General features: G+C 42.1%; 2 protein-coding genes across 2 annotated transcripts; one reads left to right on the top strand and one right to left on the bottom strand.

Annotated features, from left to right (window-relative positions):
- The first annotated feature begins 5,746 nt into the window (after nucleotides 1–5,746).
- chga (chromogranin A) lies at nucleotides 5,747–14,012 on the top strand. Its single transcript, XM_030047873.1, has 8 exons — nucleotides 5,747–6,025; nucleotides 6,390–6,439; nucleotides 7,339–7,432; nucleotides 8,714–8,782; nucleotides 9,010–9,096; nucleotides 10,368–10,676; nucleotides 11,552–11,997; nucleotides 13,108–14,012. The coding sequence occupies exons 1-8, from the start codon at nucleotides 5,980–5,982 to the stop codon at nucleotides 13,189–13,191; spliced, it is 1,185 nt and encodes a 394-aa protein (XP_029903733.1). The 5' UTR covers nucleotides 5,747–5,979; the 3' UTR covers nucleotides 13,192–14,012.
- A 1,625-nt stretch (nucleotides 14,013–15,637) lies between these two features.
- On the bottom strand, nucleotides 15,638–18,885 carry ccn2a (cellular communication network factor 2a). The gene is made up of 5 exons (XM_030047566.1): nucleotides 18,570–18,885; nucleotides 18,015–18,231; nucleotides 17,571–17,822; nucleotides 17,194–17,405; nucleotides 15,638–17,076 (listed from the first exon to the last, which is right to left on the bottom strand). The coding sequence occupies exons 1-5, from the start codon at nucleotides 18,630–18,632 to the stop codon at nucleotides 16,780–16,782; spliced, it is 1,041 nt and encodes a 346-aa protein (XP_029903426.1). The 5' UTR covers nucleotides 18,633–18,885; the 3' UTR covers nucleotides 15,638–16,779.
- Nucleotides 18,886–21,557: the final 2,672 nt, after the last annotated feature.

Below are 21,557 nucleotides of genomic sequence, written 5' to 3'. Positions count from 1 at the left end.
CAAATAAAACAAGATGTAACAGCTACTGAATTATTTATGTGACAAAAATCAAATAAATAAATTTCGGCCTCAGTCCTCAAACAAAAAGTGTAATTATTCTCACAAAATATTAATCAGTTCCTTGGTGCCTGAGTCAAATCTTGAACGATTTCTGCTCGACACAAAATCCATTAACTGCTGCAACGTGGAGCTGAAACGATTAATGATCAATTAGCTGCCAACTATTAAATGGATCGCCAACTATTCTGTTTTGATGATCGATTAATTATTTGGAGTCATTTTTAAGAAGAAAATCTCCAAATTCTCTGATTCCAGCGTCTCAAAAGTGAATATGTTCAAGTTTCTTTAGTCCTCTGTGGCAGTAAACTAAATATCTTTGGGTTGTGGACTGTTGGTTGGGACAAAGCAAGACATCTGAGGACGCCACATTGGGCTTTGGGAAATTGAGATGAACATTTTGATGAACATTTTTCAACCATCTTCTGACATTTCATGGGCCAAACAACTAATTAATTTGAGAAAATTAAGAAAAATGGCAGTTTAATTGATAAAGAAAATAATCATTAGTTGCAGCTCTATTACAGTGAAGATTTTCATATTACTTACATTTTTGCTGAAGCTCCGAATATCCAGTCATAATGAAGATATTTCAACTTTTTATGTTGTTTTGAGATTATAATTTAAGAATACATTATCCTTATCAGATGCGGCATAAAGTACGCATTGCAATCCAAAGTCAGGCAAAAATTACAAACAGCCTGAAGCACTGAATGCTTTAAAAAAAAAAAAAAATGTATCCAGGGAGCGCTGAGTGAGCATGCGTGCTTACTGTCAGCATGAGCCACATTACCACACAGTGACCCCTGGGAGCTGCCCAGGGCCTCGGCCACTGAGCTGGAACGGTCGCCGCTCTGTCTGCCTTGGTCATTTGGCTGGCACTGAATAAAATGGTGCTTCTAGTTGCTGGAAACAAGCCAGTAAGCCAGTAAAGCCGCAAAGTGTTAAGGTTCAGGTTAGGGTTGGGCATAGGTTGGTTGTGGCTCAGATTAAGGAAAGGCTATAGAGGATGAATGGAAGTCAATTAGCCTTCGTTGTCTTTCCACTGCTTTGTTCTATGCTGCAAAACCTCAGTGAGTTGCAACTTGACTAAAGCAGGTTTTTATGGAAGCTAGCCCGGTGCCATGGCAACATCACACACACAAAAAAAGGCTGCTACTCCAACCAAATGTGAAAGATGGTTCATCTCCATTCAAGCTCTGTGACCTCACTCTTCTCTTTGGGGGTACAAGGACAGCTCAAGGTTGCTTTGACAAGAGTAAAAGCATTTGTCATCTACTTTCCCCACCCAGATTTTGCCAGACTGTCTATACCAGATACTGTAATATTGTGAGATGACACAAATCTTTTCCTGGTTTTAAAGGCTGCGTTACAGTAAAGGGATGCAGTTTCCTGAACGTATTCCACTGTTCTAGCTGTTTTATTGTTTGCCTTTACCCGCTTAGTCATTAAAATCCTCATTACTAACGATTGTTTAGCAAAAATCTTGTGAGAAAATATCTTATGAAAACACTAGTAGTCATACAGTATCGTCACAGTATCAATATCAAGGTATTTGATTTTGTCCATATCACCCAGCCCTACTGAGGATCCAAACAGAGACAATAAAAGCAAAAACAAGCATGTAAATAGTTCAAATTTTGAATCAGTGGGCTGCTGCTGGTCTGCAGTATCGCGCCCTCAGCACTAGAGGAGCCGCCACAGCCGCCACACTGTGCTCTGATGCTGTGAAGATCAAAAACACTATATATTAACTGGATGGCGACCTCGGGGTCACTGCTATGTCCACATGCAGAACATCACCACTCAAAATAAACAGCCATGGATTATGACCATCCACTACAGAGCACTTGCCTATTCATTGTGTTTTCTCATTATACAGAGCATATGTACTGACTCATTGTCCTGAGTATAATTACACAAAGAAGGCAGGGCAGGTGTAAGCTTAATTAAACTCATCTCATGTTACATGGATGCACTCGGAAATGTTAATTTACCTCTGTTGTATGTACTGAATGAAACCGAGGCACAAGCAGATGGGAGGGCTGTTTTGTATGAAGTAGAATAGGATGGATTTGAAAGTCTTGTTTTAAGGTAAACATGTTTTGCATGTACATAAAGTCTTTTTCTCTATTTTTTTTTGGCTGGAGATTGGATTCTCAAAGTCCTTTTTAATGAGTTTCTTCAGTCAAACATTTGAAGGGGCATTTTTAAAACATTGTATTCAATTCTAATCATATTCACAACCCATCGGCATGCATTCAAGCAAGAATTATGACTAATAAAGACATTTGAAATCTGATAAATGTAGAATAGAGATGTTTTAGCAGTCACCGCCTGGTATTGTGTATTTTAATTAATCTTCTCAAACTTGGGATGTGAAGTATATATTTTCAGTGTAATTCATATTTAGTCTTGATAAGTCTTATCCTTGTTCTCTTGCATGGTTCTGGGCGCTGCATTTCAATCACTCTGCCACGGGATTTCATAATAATCTCATTGTTACATTCAAAGAAAACCCTCTTCATGTTCAAACAAAGCCGTCGCTGGTTTCTACACGACAAATATGGATTCGGCTCTGACGCAAACCGGCCTTTATTGTTTCTCTGAAATCATTATGAGATCTTAGGGATGTCGGCGCACGGTGCAATAGGAAATTTGAAACGGCAAACAGTCCATCCCGCGCCTGTGATGCTTTTCATTGTCTGTTGTCGTTAATGAATGTGTCGGTGACAAAAGAGAATATGACCGGTGGGGCCATCGTCCATCTGAGGTTGAGGAGAGCAAACAGTTTTAGGATGATGCATACCTTAGTCATATATGCATTATACATCTCATAGAGCTTAGTGATGATGAATAAGAAGCCCTTCCCATCTGTAATAGCACTGAAAAATATACAACAGCTTATATGAAAATATCATTACATATCCTCACATTTCACAGTTTGGTTTAAGAAATGTATCTAAAAACAATTGCATTAGTCAAATTTAATATTTCATTTTCATTTCAATTTTTTACTTCTTTTTTTCACTTTTTCTTCAACTTTTTTTTTTCAATCTGTCTTTCTCATCTTAAGAGTCCTTAGCGGTAATTTGCTTATGTGCTGATGTCACACCCACCACCTGTCAAACAACAGCTGTGCAAAAAGATTGAATTAACGCGGCTCTAGGACAAAAAAGGGGTTCTCTCAGTTTGATTGGTATTGATTCACAGACAACTGCTTTTGTTTTTCTTTAAGTTAAAAAATAAAAAATAGGCAGCCTGTCATAGGAATTTTAATTTGGCTATGGTTATGTAACTTTCTTCACAGAAAAGGTATTTTGGACCCTGGAATAAGACCTGTCCTACACCTAAAATGCTTTTAGAGAGTGTCTTGAACACCTCTCAGTTCTACATTTCTCCTCACTGTGTGGCCCACTCCATTTTGATAAAGTAAAATGTAAAAAAATGTAATCATGCAAGCTGCCCCACAGTTCTGTGAATGAGGATTCCTCACACTGTTTTTCTCTGTTATCTCTTGGCGAGTGCTACTTCACACAAAATTCCACATAGACTCCAGTAATGCTCCAAAACTATACCATCAGAACTATTTGCTTCATTTTTGAGTTCTGTAACAGGAGCATGATGATGCCAGGCTGGTTGCAAGGCCGGTTTAATAACTCAGACTCTTGTTTGCTCTGCTGTGCTATTTGCCAAATGCCTCAAAACCAACTGGAATCACACAGCAGAACTGACTGTCATAGAGTTACACTCAAATAGCTGAAAAAACCTGGGATAACATAACATCATTTATACTCTACATAGTAAAATGGTTATCTTGTGATTACAACCTTCCTCTGTTGCATGGGGCACACTAACAAACATTTTGTTCAAAAAAGGTTGCAGTTCCTGAACTGTTCATGCTGTATGCCTGAAAATCCCCTGAAAATCCCCTGAAGCGTCAAGCTCAAAATGACAATAATATGAACTGAACATGCAGCTGTTCACTATAATACAAAAATATGCTCTTGGCTTTATCATGTTGTAATTGCATCAACCTGCATTTTATTTACTGCCATTTCAGTAGTAATGGAGACAGAGGGGAAAAGGCTGTATTTGTCAAACGAGCAAACTGTTGTTGCCTTCTGAGCTGCACTGATGGCTTATGAAATGGAAGAGAAATCCTTTCATTTTATTCCTATTCATGCTACCTGTTCACATGGTCAGAGAGTGGGCACCGTCACAGTGATGACAGCTCATTTTCAATTAACTGTCACCTAGCAACACGTTCAGGTAGTCAAGAGACATGGTCAGCAAATAAGATGGTACAGTCTTTGTCCTAGATGGGGAGGCAGTGAAAGCAGACAGAGATGCATCTGTTCTGTGCATCGATGCCAGAATTACCAGCCTGTTTTATCAAGTAAAACAAATTTACCTCTGGTAATGATATACGTCCTTTTCTGCTTTGGATCACTTTTTCCTCTTAGCTTTTCTTTTTTTTTCTTCTTTTTTTTTTTTTATTATCATTATTAGTTTTGTTTCATGTGCAAGGCCATTACCAAGCATTATCAAGGATGCTCCCCTCCCTAACCATGGACATTTTACTCTCCTCCTGCCCGGCAGGCGTCCAGGAGCCTCAGGAAGAGCCTCTTCCCTGAGGCTGTGACCCTGCTGAACTACACAGCACTGAGCATTATTGCACTCATTACTGCTCTGTCCCAGTACTATTTAATATTTCATTTATGCATTTTAATTTTGTTTATATTTGCACTGCTCATTCTTGCACAGGCTGAACCTCTCAGATTGTTCAGATTACTATTATTTATATTGTACATACAACCAACTGTACGTGTGTGTGTGTGTGTGTGTGTGTGTGTGTGTGTGTGTGTGTGTGTACTGCCCTTTCCAACTTAGTCCACTTCACCCTTATGTATAACATATTTAATATATTATACATATACGTATAATAATATGAACATATGCTGCTCTCCACTGTCAGTAACACTGTGCATACAGTGAGACAGTGGTTCTCAAAATATTTGATGTGAAGAACCTCCAAATGAATATAGCCTAGTTTTAGGGATCCCCATCTGATAAGATGTAGTTATTCCATAACTGTCTATATGGTAAACTGGCAGATTACCAGTAAAGTGTGTGAAACCTGAATCTATGACCCCAGGCTGAGACCCACTGCTGTAAGATGCATCACTTAGGCTGCAGAACCCAATTATGACCTAAATTTACCTATGAATAACACTGTTCCTGTGCACTTCTGCTTAGATGCTGATTGCATTTCATCAGCTTTGTGCCTATACTCTGCACAATGACAACAAAGTGGAATGTAATTACATTTACAGCAGAGTTTTGCAAGCCTCTCTGCATGTGATAGTAAAAGATAGGGAAATGCATTATTATAACAGGACTACTGATATAAGATGCCTTTATCCACTCATATTTTGAAACATCAAACTTGGAAGCTTGAGGCATACATGAATAATATAGATAGAAAGAATAAAAACACCAAAATGTTATTGAATGCTGCTCTGTGTTATCGAAAGCAGAATAGTAACAGGTTTGATTTCCACCTACATGACAGACTCCAAACCTGTGTCCGCCCTCAGCAGCGCGCAGGTTTTTCCATCAGGTGCAGCAGCACTCGCCCTGTCCCCGGCTGATGTCACTTCCTCTCCGCACAGGCTGCTATAAAGGCGGGCGCCGCTGCGGTGAGGTGTCGGTGGGGAGAGCAGAGGACGGAGGCTGCGGGGTCACGGATGCTGGAGGAAATTTAGCTCTCCAGAAATAACGAAAGGCGGCTAAGTTTTGTTCAGAATGCACCCATAATCCACCGACTTCATCCGCGGAGGGGGGGACACATCTGACCTTCTGAAATAAGCTTTGCCATTTTCTATTCCTGGAGAGCTTGATGCGCCTGTATTTGCCAAGATGATCGGGAGAGGATTGTTCATTTTGACAGCATTAACCAGCTGCGGTAAGAAAAAGCCGAACCTTGTTAAAAGTTAATTGATATCGCGGCACACTCCTTCTGGTGCGAGAAATCTGCATTGTGCGCTGTCCCTCTCTCGGTTCAGCACCAAAGACAGCGCCAAACACTGTCGGAAGATGTTGCCGTTTGCAGGAAAATTTTTATTTCCTATTGAAGCCTACGGAGCAAAAGAGGCATTTAACCTGCACTTTTACTGCATTTCCTCCTTTATTAAATAGCCTTTTAGAAGTTGTCACTGAAATGGTTTGTTTGTTATTCCCATCTTCCTATAATCTGTACACAGGGATCATAAAGATCAGCAGACATCCACAAAATATGATGCTCAAGTTATGTTTTTCTTATCTTCCAGTTCTGTCATTGCCAGTGACTTCAAGTCACTTGGAGAATGAAGACGTCAAGGTAAATGTTTGCTTTCATTATTATAATGATAATTATCAGTAATAATGTTGGTTTATAGCAGTAATAGGAGTGGTGTAATTGCAGTAGTAGTGGTAAGGGAGCTACAATTTATCTTACATTTACCCTGCTAATATATGATAGTAAAGTAAATCTAAATTCATAGCTATTAAGCTGTTGGGGAAGAATAATTTGGTAAATTTTATAATTAAGAAGTGCTGATCACAATATTTCAGACAGCTTCTCTGCAATTCCTTCATGCCTTTTCACACAAAAGGCAAATGGTTAGTAATATTTAATCCATGCCATTTAACTTGCATTTAATATCTAATCCACTAGGGGCAATCTCAGTATGACCTTGCTAAAATCAATAGATACCATTTGAGAGAGACAGAAAGTCATGACCCTAATGTCTTGGTGGGTCCATTTCATGTCCTGAATGACTGACAGACAGAGAGAGAGAGAGAGAGAGAGAGAGAGAGAGATGAAAGTGTTGCTCGAATTAGATCAAGACTGATAATAATATGAGTGTGGCAGGGAGAGTTGGCAAAGGGGTGTCAGAAATTTGAGCGAGTAACTTTGAAAGAGCCAAGAGACAAAAAGAGGAGCGCGCTGATGAGTGAAGAAAATAATCAGACATGCAAGACTGCCTTGACATTCAAAGCACACTGGTAATAAAAAAAACATTAATCTCTCATGCATCTTTGAATTAGAGAGGAGGACAACATCCACGACACTGTACAAGCAGCGGAAACTCGTTTGATTCCATTGTAATTTGTCACAGACTCTATAAATACATCTGTCAGAGCGTTCCTGACTCACCGGGAGCCTAACAACATTGTAATAGCGCAGAAGTTTGTGTCACTCTTAAATCCAAATTCATGCGTCCTCTCTCTCCCCAGGTGATGAAATGCATCGTGGAGGCGCTGACAGACGTGTTATCAAGGCCACACTCCTTGCCCATCAGTCAGGACTGTCTGGTCAAAATGAAAACAGGTGAGCACTTTCAACTTTAGGACACAAACCTCACCTTTGGTCATTATACAGGTTAACCCTTTGATGCATGAATTATGAAAGCCTGAGTCAAGATTTTTTTCTTATGTATTTTTACTCTTCTTAGGGCATGAACACTTTTGTGAGTCTCCATGCTTCTTTAAGGATGCAGGACTGGTATTACCATGTCATGATACTAGTATTAATATGTTTTCAGCAACAAGAATTGACAGTCTCTGCATAAACCTCAATGGAGGGGAGCAGCAGAGAGCATTCTAACAGCTGATATGCAATTCCACCATAGAAACCATTGCATTTAGGAGAAAATGACTTTAAACAGCTGTCCACTGTAGTGACCGCCATGCGCGAAAGGGTTAAAATACACATTTTCTCACTGAAAGATGGTGCAGTGGATGTTTTAGTTTGCATTCCCTTTGAATACAGTGATTCATATCAGCACTCAAAAATATGCTTACATATACAGAGCCCTAACATGGGAACAACACCATCTTCAAACAAACCATTGCCTTTTGTAATAGGAACCAATATTTGCTGTGTTTGTTCATGATGAGCACACCACGCTCACACCATAAACTTAATGGGTAGAAGCAGTGGCTGCTGGGTAAAAGCTCGCAGCAGAGTGGTGTATACAGGAGGGTCACTAGGACTCAGTCAAGCCTATTCAATTACACAGCCATTGTGTTACCTTGATGTTGCCCTTGTTGTGAAAAATCAATCATAGCATTACTCACACGGCTTTTGTTACCGAGCAGACGCTGCGAGAGGGGAAACTGAACACCACCGCGTGAATGGGAAGAAGAAAGTGGAAAGGGAGGGGGGCAAAGGAGTAAAAGTCAAAGCTTTGAAATGGTACGAATGAAATAGACAGCTGTGGATAAGAAGAAGGAAGCGGCTAAGAGTGGGAGGAAGGAAGGAAGGAAGGAAGAAAGCTACAGAATTGGCGTATAGATGGATATTGGAGCACAGTACGATAGTTGTGTCTTTTTGTGCTTGCTGTGTGTGCAGTGCTCTTAGTGGGTCAGCAGAAAGAAGGGTGCTGCTGTAATTCACTGGAGGCGGCTCTCCGGGCCAAATGATTAATTGTACTCCCCGCTTTGAAAGCAGTAAATTTCAGGGCAATTAACTCTGACGAACACCGAGGCAAAGTGCTGAGTCCTGTGAACAAGTGACGGGGTGAGACATACACCTGCACGTTACCCCTGCAGCGCCGCTCGATTGCTTTTATTCACATTATTTGTCGTGTATGTGCGTCTGTGTCCGCAGATGACAGGCTTGTTACTATCCTTCGCCATCATAACTTTCTGAAGGAGCTGCAGCACATCGCTGTTCAAGGTGAGTCACAGATCCCACAGTGCAGAGGTGATGTTTGTTTGTTTGTGTGCTGAACATACTGCACTCCTGAGCTGTTCCCTTATCAGCAAATGATAGGAAATTATCCTTGAAGTCTGACGGTAAATTGCATAGAAACGACATGAAACTCCTGCATATGTCCTTTATGTCCGAGGACATTGCAGGAGACATGAAGGGAGCAAACCAAATAACATGAGTTTCAATCCTAGGTGACCAAGAGCGTGCTGAGCTGCAAGGTGACACTGTGGTCTCGGATCACGTGACCCATATTCCTCAAACCACAGATCCAGTTCCGGGTGAGTTTCTTTAAAGTTACGATCAGCGGTCCTTAAACCTCTTTAGCCACATGAGGGTTGATACTCTCATTTCAGAGATGTTCCATGCGTGTTTATTAGTCATCACAACTCGGGAAAAATTTACTCTGATCCATTTTGAGTAATATCTGATCTACATTTTAAGCGCGCCAGCTGTCAAAATGATGCATTGCTTCCCATTTCATGGTGTCACTAAAGCAGCACTGACAGTCCGTTTGTGTGAATGCCATTCCTGAGACGGGTGGAGGGAGAGTTACAGAGGTATATAATTTAAATGCTGCTGATGCTGTCTCTGGACAGAATTGGGTCACAGATGAGGCCCTTTCGCCTGACAGCTCACATGCTTATATTCAAGTTAGGGCCAGCCTCACTGTTTAAGCACACAAAAGGATAAGTGTGCTTGTTGGCAAATGAGAAATGGCCAAATACAGTTGACCATGAAAGAACAAGCAAGGACAAGAACTTCCAGTGTCTTAAATATTGCATCTATTTCCAGTATCTACTGTGCAGTTGATTACCACCGGTTCAGATGTCAGATGGTGTTAAACAGTAATTTTGCACCCAGTTTGAGCTTCTCTCCACCCACTGTGCAATCTGATAAACTGCAAGACAGTGGGTGGGTAGAGCAGGCGAGAGGATGGGTGGTTGGGGTTGTGCAAGATCAGTGAAAAGAGGAAGAGCGTGGTGTTTCTGAAACCTACCTCTATCCCGGGGAGAGAACATTTTGGGGATATATTTAAGGACTGTTGTCCTTGAACAGGCTTGTTGCCCCACCTGAACACTGGCTGCTGAATTTAACTACTGGAGGGCAAACTGAGACACGTTTAGTGAAATAAATAGCGCTCAAATGGTAACAATATGACTTTGTTGCATTTTATAAGGACATCATGCTCAATAAAAAAGGTCAAGGACTTTCAGGGTGGAGTGACTGTGTCAGAGCTAATGCCAGTGCTCTGCTTTGCTGTTGAATTTCATATCCTGTAAATGAAATGTATTCAGAGCATGCACTTGTGGGGGGTTAAGAAGGTGGGATAAGAAGCAGGTGCATTGCAGCATTACTTTTGTTATTTTCCTCTCAAAAGTTGGCTGACAAGTACCCGCTCCCTAAATCAAGCAAGAAAAGACAAATCTGGTAATCAATACGACCAAACCCTTTTAATAAACTGTAGTGCTTTTTATGTAGGCGCCCGCTTTTAAAGTCCTCGGAAAATCAATTGCTCCTGGTGAATTATATCTCCACCCCTTTTTTCCAGATCAATCTATGCTGGATGCTTTGGGTGGACCGGGTGAAAGATCTATCCTGGACCAGAAGCGGAAGACAGGGAATGAAGATGGAGGGGAAGAAGAAGAGGAGAGAATGAATTATGAGGAGTCACAGGAGCGCGGTGAGAGAGAGAGAGGTGGGACGGAGGAAGAGAAGAGGGAAAAAGGCTCCATGACTAACTGGGGTGAGGGCAAAGCTGAAAAGAGGGAGGAAGGAGAAGATGAAGAAAGGCGAGCAAACTCAGAGGAGACAGCTGAGGAGGGATATGAGGAGGAAAACATGACTAAGGAAAAGAAAGGCAAGTGCATCTCGATACCTCTTGCATTCCTCGCGAGCTCGTCTTTTGCTTTTAATTATTTGTTTTTTGACAGTGAAAAGGAGGAGAACATGGGAACCAAAAAGTTGCATGTAGAACAAAAAAGCTCGAGTCAAATCAAATTTATTTTCACTTGAAAGAGAAGGAGCGCCCTTTTCCAATTAAAAGATGGAATGCAGCTGACCAAGGTAAAGCAGACAGCAGGATTTAAAGGAGGGAGGGAGGAGGCTGGAAAAATGGGCTTTTAGATGGAGCTGCCTGCACCACAGCACTAGCTGACTGATAGAAGTGCTTCCATCTACGTGATGAATTTCAGCCCCCACCGGCCCCCACTGTGGAAAGAGGCCAACATAACAGGCACGATGACAGCACAACAACAGAGTTGATTAAGTATCCCAACGTCCCCAGAATTCAAATGAGCAGGCCAGCTTGCGTACACATCCAATCGCTCGCAGTAATCTCTAAAACTGTGCTGGAAAGTAGTTAGGGAGAAGAAAGTGATCTAACTTTTGTTATATCCAAATTTATATATATATATATATATATATATATATATATATATATAAATCTTAAGTCTAAAATGGCAAAGCTCCAGGAGCGCAATTAAATGCAGGGGTGCACTCTGCAAAGGGCAGTTTCAGCCAAGCGTTGTGATTGCTCCAGCCGTGCTGTTAATTCCCATAAAGCACAGATAGCTGTACCACGGGTGACGCTGCCAGCTGGCAACAAATATGTCATTACAAGGAGTGGAACCTTGCTGGTGGTTCAAGAGTATTCCTCATGGTAGCCTGAGACGTTTCAGGAAGGAAACACAGAGGAAAAACAGACCATGTTCTTTCTTTTTTTATTATTCCCAGGTGATGAATCTGATGAAGAGAGAGATGCACCTCAAGCCAAATCAGAGGAGACAAAATTCCCTAAAGAAAATAAGGAAGAAAGTGGGGAGGGGCTGGAGAAGAAGCGCTCGCCATTTTTCTCACACGATGACACACAAGAGGAGAGGGAACAAGAGGAGGATGAAGGGGAGATGAAGAGAGGGAGTAGAGATAGCCTGAAGCGATGGAGCAAGAGGGCCAAGAGCTTGCCGGCAAAGAAGAGAGCGGGAGAAAAGGAGGTGCAGCCGCTCGGCGGGGAGCAGGAAGTGCCTCATCACTCCAAGGAGGCGGTGGCCGAGGAGGAGGACAAGAGCAGAGGAGAAACACGGAGGAGTCCGGAGGAGAAGGAGCTGCAGATGATCGCTCGCAGGACGCCTGAGGAGAGGAGGGTGATGGAGGAGGAGGGCAGCGCTAGCCGAAAGCCAGAGGTGTATTTTCCATCATTATTATCAACTAACAACTTTATGAACCGTAAAGAAACAGTTCACCCAAAACACAAAAATAAGATATTTTCCGACTTGCCTCTAGTGCACACTATCCATCCAGATAGTCTCTGTGTGATTTGGTGAAGTTTCTAGTCTGCCCCCCCTTCGACCTAATACAACAGGGCTGGTTGGATGTAGTTTTATCCAACTCAACCTATCAAAAACTTACATGTGAAAAACTCAACAGCAAAAGCTCTTTTCAAAAACACTGAGTCAGATACAAGGCAACTCTTTTCTGCTGGAGCTCTTTTCTGCCAGTTCACTGTTGTTCCTCAGCAGCATTAGGGTTAAGGCACCTTACTTTAACTGTAGCCACACCAAACCAGTGCCTTAATCTTAACCATCTTTAATCTATACCTAAATTTAACCATGTCTAAACTAATGTGTAAACTTAACCATGTCTAAGTGCATGTCTAACCATGGGAGCTGAATGAGGTGCGCTTTGGGTAAAATGGCAACTATCTGTTTTTCTATTTCTACAGAAGCTTGGTTTTTGTATTTTGGGTAAACTGTTCCTTTAAACCATGACTTACTCAGAACTCACACTGTTGCTAGGTTTTAGGCTGAGAGACTTGCTTGTTGGAGTGCATGCAGGGGCTGAGCAGACTGGCTCGCTCGCTCAGGGCCAGAACATTGAGTCAGGTGTCAAAAGTCTTCTACAGTGTGCCAAAAAAGAAAAAAAAAAAAAAAAAAAAAAGCTGGATCAGAACTCATCCTACAGCTTCAGTTCTGTCAGGATACAAAATGCCGCAGCCATTGCTTGGCAGAGTGTTCAAAGGAAGTGATCAAGGGACTCGATGGACACAAGCTATCACACGTTAAATCCTGTGATAGAGAGGCTTACTGAAAATAACGTGCACATGCTGAAAGTCAGAATGACACTGCAAGGAAGCTGACTGCGTGCCAAGATGGTTTCTGAATGTAAAAAAAAAAAAAAAGAGCTTTCCTGTATATGATAATGTGCACTGCACCGCTCATTTCTGTATCTCAGTGTCTTTTTGTGTGTCTCAGTATCTTTTTTTCTCACTTGCTGTCTTCACCATATCTCTGCAGGAGCCAGAGATTGAGAGTCTGGCAGCCATCGAGTCGGAGCTTGAAAGCGTTGCCCAGAAACTCCACGAGCTGAGGCGAGGCTGAGAAGAGACCGATACACAGATGACACCACAACCTCTTCTGCCTCCTCCTCCTCCTCCTCCTCCTCCTCCTCCTCCTCTTCCTCCTCCTCCTCCTCTTTACCAGCTGCCTCTGTTTTCCACGGACAGTGTGTGAATATGAGAAAAGGTTTTATTTCTTGAGGAAGCCCGCTCGCGCCACACTGCTGTGCAGCCTCCCTTGCAACATTTTGTCGCTCACGTACATTAGCATAGATGCACACTGCAGCTAGACATGCATACTAACAAGCAGACACACACACATGTTCTCTGCACTCATATGTAACATGCACAACACATGTATGCGCGCGCACACACACAAACACCGCAATGGGACTACTTCTCTGATCCTAAAGGGTAACAACTTGTTTTCCTTCCTTTCCTCCCCCTCTCTCTCCCTCTCTCTGCTTTAGTGTAATAATGTATCTTGCCTGCTTTTCAAATAATTTTAGCACTGCACATTGACGTATGTGAAAAGTAAAGGCAGTTACCATTATATACCAACTGAAAAGGCGGGGTTGTACAGTAATTTCATGTAAACATGTACAAAGCTACTGACTCTTTCTGGGATAGCTCTGCTTGATTATTATAAGATATACTTGAAATTGATCAAGCCACGGCAATAAGTGGACATTTTTAATAGACAAATGGCTGGATTGTAATCTAAACCTGTGTGGAATTTATGTAAGAAAACAAATAAATTGGTTAGTTAATCTGAACATTTTCATCTGATAAATCTTTTGGGGCCTCTAAAGTCTAATTAATATTAGCACAATGACATGCAATAAACTCGACGTACCAACATTGCTACTTTGTGGGTATTTTACTGGGTCATATCAAATGATGACATGTAACAGGAGCACATCAGTCACGATTATGCAATATTTATTGTCTATGAAGCTGCACACAAGCCGCCACGTTACACTTTGCCTACAAAGACTGAATTCCCAAAGCGGCCTTTTTTTTTGTCTTGGTTTCATCTGAGCTTTGAATTTACCAACGTGAACTCACAGTTCAAAGTCATTCTGAACTCGGCTTCTCACAGGAAAAACAGACATATTGATTCACACTGGAGATGCAGTTTCCATTTGGTAGTTTGTGGGCGATGAGCTGAGAACATGAATCACCGCGCTGACACACAGGCGGCTGGTGTATCCACTTCCAACACACCAAAATCCAAACCCTGGTTTGGCTTCAAGTTTAAATTAATCATTTGTTATTTGGTTACACTTGTTATACTTGGCATCACAATGTATTCTTCTTTCACTTATTATTATACTTGGTTTTGGATGCATGGTAATGTTTATATTTACTTTTATACCTCCGCCTTTTATACTTTTATACTGTCCTTACTTTACTTGAAGAAGAAGAAAAAAAGAGACAAGAAGAAGAAGATGATGAAGAGGAGGAGGGAAGTTAAATGGTCTCATATAGGCAGCAGATGGCGATATAAGGCTGCCTCATTCTCTCTTTCAGAGGTAAAGGCTGTCAAAAACTCCACAGGCCAAATGGCACATGACCATCATTTTCTTTTGGTGACCAAATTATCCAGCTGTATTTAACTACAACTCATTAAGAACAATTAACTTTTGAACTCACGTGATGTAAAAAAGAAAAGAGAATTAAAATAGAAGCTGACAACAGTGCACAGAATGTACTATTAAACTGAAACTATGTCATTATGAGGCCTCGTAAAATGTGTAGCGCTGACTAAATTTAGCCTCTAAGCTATTTAAGAGAGATTAATTTCGAATTAGGTAATCCAACATTGTTTCTCTGCATTATTCCATTTGCTTGGTGTGCGAGAACTAATGCACTTTGTCTTGTAGGCCTGCATAATTAATAAGAACCAGTGTAAGGAACTGATGTCCCACATTATCCCTGAATATAAAAACTGTAAAGTCTAATCAACACATTAAAGCTCATTAAATTAATATGATATCCACTTTGAAAATGCATGTGGTACTCCCATGGCTAGGGACAGTTAAATCAGTGTTAATATGATGCATACACACAAACAGCATTAAGATGTAAATGTGGGATGCTGTCTGGAGCTGCTCTGCTGCATGGTAGACTAATATCATGACATTACAAATTATAAGTTTTAGTCCAAATGAGCTTTTTTCTACTGGTTTTATGAGTAGGGAGTCAGATGGATCTTTATCCCAAGGAAAATTATTCACAGTTATTTGTACCATCCTTCACTGCTGATCATGTTCATAACAGATTTTTTTTTTTTTTTTTTTTTTTTTTTTTCAGAAAACCATGGAATTTGTAGATTGAGTCGTATTCCTATGTGATACTGAAAAGGAACATGAAACGGTTTGAATGTAAGTGGGTTAAATTGAAAAATTTATCTATCTATCTATCTGTGTATCTGTCTATCTCAATGAAAGAAGTGAAAGAATGAACCACTGCAGAACACTGCCATGTTTATATAAAAAATATAACATTTTATTTCCAGCTACAACATGAAAACATGTAACATCCTCGTCACACTTCTCAATAAAATAGTAAAAAATACTGTTGACAAAAAATACACTATTGATACATTTGGAAGCACAGAACAAATAACACTTTTGGCTTTTAAATTAACTTAAACTGTACAAATATATACACCATTTACACATCAACATTAAAAAAGGAATGAAATTACAATTCTTCCAGTCTTTTTTTTTCTATTTTTCTTACAAAACAGACAGTTGGTTTCTATAGACACTTTGTTCCTTTCCTTCTGACCTGAATCAGTAAAAGTCAGTACGTCTTTTTTTTTTCTTCTTTTCTTTTTTTTCTCAGTGCCGTGGCAAAGCCTTGAGGCGTGCCCACTACGTTCCATATCTAACCCTAAACTCAGCACGCTGCTTAATTTCTCACCCCAGCTCTAACACGCCTGGGCGGAAACTCTGACCTTTTCTTCACACTGCGAGCAGTGAAACAACGTAGACGCAGAGACAAGGCCAACATTCAGGGCCTGTGTGAACAGACACAAACACACACACACACACACACACACACATACACACTCACAAGGACACATTCAGACCTGTTTGGACAGGGGGGAACACTGGCCTGCTGTGGTCTGCTTGCTCCCTCTACAGCTGCTTGGAGTTTGTAGGTCTGGTCTGGACTCGGGGGTGAAGGGACGGGGCAGAGAGGGGGGATGTTATTACCCACCTCATTTAGAAGAAGATTATGGAACCAGCTTTTAGATTAAGTATAAAAACTACACAGTAAAATGGACGGGCTTGTAAAAGGACGTGGATAAGCTGACTATAGGATTTTAAGGGGAATGGCGTGGACAACCTGACCTTAGGTTTGTCAAAATAGACGTTATAGTGCAGGAATCTCTTGGAGCTGCTAGGCAACCCTCTGTCTGAGCTCTATAGGGCTGGTTGCACCAGCCATACAACACACACAGACACTTAGACAAGCATCTGGACTACTGACTTGTACAATGAAAAAAAAAAAAACAATCAAACATAATAGAAGAAAAAAAAAACATATATACTGAGCTGCGAAATGAGATGGAGTTCTGTTGTTTTCAAGTCACAAGTTCTCATTGTTCTCTTGCGGCTCACGCCATGTCTCCAATCATCTTCTTGTAATACATGGACTCGAAGATATCGTTCTCGCCGGGGCAGTTGTGGTGGCAGGCGCAGGACTTGATGAACATCATGTGCTTCTTCATGACCTGACCATCGGGGCATTTGAACTCCATGGGCAGGGTGGTGGTCCTGTGGGGGGTGCAGCAGCGGCCGTCCAGGCAGACGCCGCAGAACTTGGGCCTGTAGGACTTGGTGGTGGTGCAGCCAGAGATCTCGAACTTCATGGGCTTGGACAGCCTTGGCGTGCGGATGCACTTCTTGCCTTTCTGTAGGAAGAAATAAGCAAATCAAAACTTTAGTGGGTATTCTTTGTTTATTTCCGGGGTAGAGATTTCTGTAGAGGTTATGCGCTATGCGTGGTCATGTGTTTAAACAGGACTCACCCTGATGCTCTGCTCCAGGTGTGACTCGCAGGGTCGGACCATACACAGCCGGGTCTGTTTCTCCAGGCGGCATTCGCGGTTGTCGTTGGTGACCCTGGTGGAGATGCCAAGGCCGCAGGTCTTGGAGCAGGCACTCCATTCAGTAGTCTGAACCAGGCAGTTCTCCCTCATCATAGAGGGGTCTGGGCCATAGGTCTCCTCCTCTCTGTAGGCTAGAAACACAACAGGAAACAGAATTACAAAGACCATCCTGATTATGCAACACTGGAGACTGTAGTCATTACTACTGTTAGCTTTATGATGACCAAATACCATTACTGATGTTGATACTCCAAACATACAAACTACATTCAGACATATTATAAAAATTAACTTACCAGCCAAGGCAGAGCCCATGAAGCCGGGTGTGTAGGGGGAATCACACACCCACTCCTCGCAGCACTTCCCTGGCACCTTCACTCGTCTTGGCATGGGGCAGTCAGGGCTGGGCAGCCGGACATCCATGGAGCAAAGCGGGACACAGCCGACAGCCCCATCCAGACAGGTACACTGGTACTTGCAGCTGCTCTGGAAAGACTCCCCACTCTTGTACACCATGCCTCCAAACACACAGGTGGCTCCCTCTTTAGCTGCGGAGGGGAAAGGACAAGGCCATGTCACGATTCAGTCAATAAACAAACAAGCCACTGAGGAGATCCTGGCAGACTTATCGCCACAAGACCTCTGTAGAGGACTGTGGGAAGGCGTTCAAACCTCTCAGCAGAGGCTGTAAGTCACAGCTTGCACAAATTATTTCATTATTGCTTTCATCAATGGCTCACCTGTGCAGACTCCTATGCGCCTGTTAATGGGGGCTCCGAAGTCACAGTAGAGGCCTTTGTGTGGGTCACAGACGTCTCTCTCAGTGCAGAGCTCCCCCATCTGCTTGGCACACACCCTGCAGCAGCCACAGCTATCCAGCACCAGGCTCACTCCTGGGGGGCACTGGGGGGGCGTGGACGGGCACGTACACTGGCCACTGCACTCCTGGCCTGCAGCCTGAGCAGAGAACACACGCAGACACATGTTCAGATGAATATAATCACTATTAAGATGCATAATGGATAAAACAGACCTGGAGAAAGTACAGATGCAGATAAATGGACCACTAGAATGATTTGTTCCTCATACTGAGCACACAGACCCTTACATTAGTTCTCAGCATTCCCAAAAAAAAAACACAGAGGAAATGAGTTTCTCTGACTCCTGAAATGTTTTGGAAAGCTTTGCTTCTAAAAGGAATAAAGTGCACTGCCTGGCAAATGTGTCAATATAATGTTAGTTTGACTTTTCCATAAACACAACAATAAAACACCAGCACAGAGGCTTTGACTTACCATGTAGGAGAGCATAATGCACAGGAAAGGCAGCACAATCATTTTGTTCAATCCAGCAGACATCTCTTCTCCTCTTTAGAAACTGCTTCAGATTCTTCCAAAAAAAAAGTCTCGATAGGAAAGTCTTCCTTTAGTCTCAGAGTTTGAGCTCAGGGTCGTGGAGCTGAGAGAAACTGCTCGTGTCTGATCAAGTTGATCTCGTTGTCGGTTTGTCTTCTAGTGTTTCTCTGCTGCTCCGTTCGCAGGCTTGCTGTCGGTCTGTCGTTCGTTCGTTCTTTCTTGGTGAAAGCTAGAGTTTAGCTTCAGTAGAGGAGTTGTTCTGAGTTCTGACTGGGGAGCTGAGCTCTCTTTATACTCGCTGGCCCTCGCTTCACGTCACTGGGGGCTGAATGGAGAGCCAGCCCTGGACAAACATGGACATACTTGGCATTCTTTCCTCGCTTCCTGACCCCCACTCCAGACATCCCACATTCCTGCTGTCTGAAGGCAAGGCTCTGCTGCTCGGCCAAACAACACCATCTCTCTCAGAGAGGCTTTCATCTGGAAAGGGAGGTTAAATCTGGTTAGAGGCTTGGGACCCCACACTGGGAATTCCTGAAGTCTGACTTCACAAATGGACAGCCGGTACCTATAAATATTAATAATAAAAAAAAAAGAAAGAGAGAAAGAAACTTTACTCACATGGCACATTTCAACATGAATGGTACAAGGGACATTCATCCAAGGAGATCAGTCAAAAACAACAGATATAAACCCATAAAAACACAAAAATAAGAAATATTTACAGAAACTGATTGATGTGTAATGGATGGTTTAGGCCTTGGAGCCTGCAACAGCATTCCTCAGCATTGGCTTCAAAGCCCCACAGACAGGCTGTACTTTAGAAAATTAACAGCAAGTGGTTAGGGAAAGGAAATTCATTCGAGCCATTAACTTGAGCTGCTTATCTATCAAGGTGCTCCTTCCAGCACAAAGCTGTGGCAGCGGCTGCAGTCGTGTAGTGTGTCTACTGTACTTGTGTGGCTGGGCCTGGGACACCACAGCGGTATTCCTGGGCACTGACATCAGTGGCTGACACAAATAGACAAACTGCAGCTACGAATATTAGTCACCCAAACACGTTGTAGGAATAGATTGTCACCATTTGTGCATGAATGGAGCACTATAATCACAAATAACCCTCGATATACCTTGGTATTTTCGGTGGGGCAAAAAATATATTCGTTTTGAATTGATGGAGACTATAACCTTTTAAATCCCACTTGAGTCTCCTATAGCTGTAAGTTTGTATTGTTGCTTTATGCAGGATGCATTGAAAACCCCACCATCAATCCGCTTTTTTCTAACTTTCACAATGAAAATGATGCCTGCACGTCTCTATATGACATCCCAGTTCATCTGGCCCCAGGATCCTATTTGATTGGCTAAGACTGAGTGACAATATGAATAGATGATAACAGCCTTCTGAGCTACTAGAAGGTGCAGTCGACCTACTAAGACATACCTGTGCGGGTTATTTTGAATGATAATGCTCGTTCGATGATGTGATAACAGTTAAATCAGCTGCCCATTTATTTCAATCGCCCTTTAATTAAAATGACAAATTCTCAAGGTCAAGTGAAACTAAATAATAATATTCAACCTGACAGGACAGGAATGTGATTAACAGAGGCATGTTCCTGTCATTTATGATTGCTAATAAAAGTGAGTTGCTCTTGACAGAATATTTCCTGAACACTTGAGCCGAATGAGCCATCCAGGCAAGGTATGCAGGGCAGGTAGCCTACAAGGCGAACAAAGACTGAATGTTCTAGGTTAATAGTAATTCCCGAAGTGGATAGTTGTCCATTTGAACATTTGCCATGTTTTTTTTTTTTTTTTTGTTAAATTTCCCGAAAAGCTGACGTACAGTGCCACACAGATACAGACTCTACAGAAACGAAGGCTCCATGTTCTCACGTTGGCGAATTTATTTTACATTTGACACGGCAACATTTTGACTGCACAAGGTCTTAGTCAGGGCAAACGATTATTACAAATCCCTGAGTTGACTGAAGTGAGAGTGCAGCCCAGCCCAGCTATGCAGGGCAGATATTACGGGAACAAAGTCTACATGTTCTCTGGCTTCTCACCTGCCTAATGAGGTTTAGTCTATGATGAACTTGAAAGGCCAGGTGTGCCCTGTCCACGGCCAGGCTTATTTTACTACATCAAACCCCAGAGTGGAGGATTGCAGGAAAGAGGCTAGACGGTTGGTTTGTGTATTTTTTTGAAAAAGGATCACACACCAGGCCAGACTCTTATGAAAGGCAGCCCTGCTCCTTCTCCAGCCAGCGAATCGGAAATGAAAAACTCCCAGAGAAACCTTGTGCTGCAGGAATGCGAGGGAGAAGCCAGCAGACTGGGCTGTTACTACAGAGGAAGCCTCCCCATATAAGGATGTCTTCTCTTTCCCTAATATGGATATGTTCTTTCTCTATGCTGGCTCAGTACAGTAGGAACTCCTCTGAGACCGTCTGACCAGAAAAAAAAAAAGAAAGAAACACAGCCAGGAGTGAGGAGAGTGAGAAAGACAGAGATCATGTGCATGTGTCTGAGGTATTCTGTCTGTCAAAACAGTCCCATTGACCAGTGTGTGTGTGTGTGTGTGTGTGTGTGTGTGTGTGTGTGTTGTCTGTCAGGACAGCCTCTGTACCCAGAATTCACCTCACCATATCTGAAGGAAACAGCTTGATGAGGAAACGCAGCCTGGCCACACTGAAAAACAAAACAAAACAAAACAAAACAAAACAAAAACAAAAAAAACAACTGAACTCAGCTAACATTTTATCACGCACTCACGGGTATCCAGCTTGTTTTCAGGATATGGAAGTCAAATGATTTTTATGCAACGGCAACATTTTTTTTTTTTTTTTTTTTTTGCTTGAACTGCCTCTCAGTTTTCAAGGTTCGCTTGCTTACTTGTTTTTTTCATTTTAATGATTTTTT

The sequence above is a fragment of the Myripristis murdjan genome, chromosome 24 (genome assembly GCF_902150065.1).
Source record: "Myripristis murdjan chromosome 24, fMyrMur1.1, whole genome shotgun sequence".
Classification (NCBI taxonomy): Eukaryota; Metazoa; Chordata; class Actinopteri; order Holocentriformes; family Holocentridae; genus Myripristis; species Myripristis murdjan.
This window is presented reverse-complemented; position numbering and strand designations above follow the sequence as displayed.

Excerpts from the sequence above, each read along its gene's own strand:
- chga (XM_030047873.1), top strand. The coding sequence starts at position 5,980 with ATGATCGGGAGAGGATTGTTCATTTTGACAGCATTAACCAGCTGCG. Across the intron at positions 6,440-7,338 it reads TGGAGAATGAAGACGTCAAG|GTGATGAAATGCATCGTGGA; the intron begins GTAAATGTTTGC and ends CTCTCTCCCCAG. Across the intron at positions 11,998-13,107 it reads GCGCTAGCCGAAAGCCAGAG|GAGCCAGAGATTGAGAGTCT; the intron begins GTGTATTTTCCA and ends ATATCTCTGCAG.
- ccn2a (XM_030047566.1), bottom strand. The coding sequence starts at position 18,632 with ATGTCTGCTGGATTGAACAAAATGATTGTGCTGCCTTTCCTGTGCATT. Across the intron at positions 18,232-18,569 it reads GCATTATGCTCTCCTACATG|GCTGCAGGCCAGGAGTGCAG; the intron begins GTAAGTCAAAGC and ends TTCTCTGCTCAG. Across the intron at positions 17,823-18,014 it reads GCGCATAGGAGTCTGCACAG|CTAAAGAGGGAGCCACCTGT; the intron begins GTGAGCCATTGA and ends TCCCCTCCGCAG.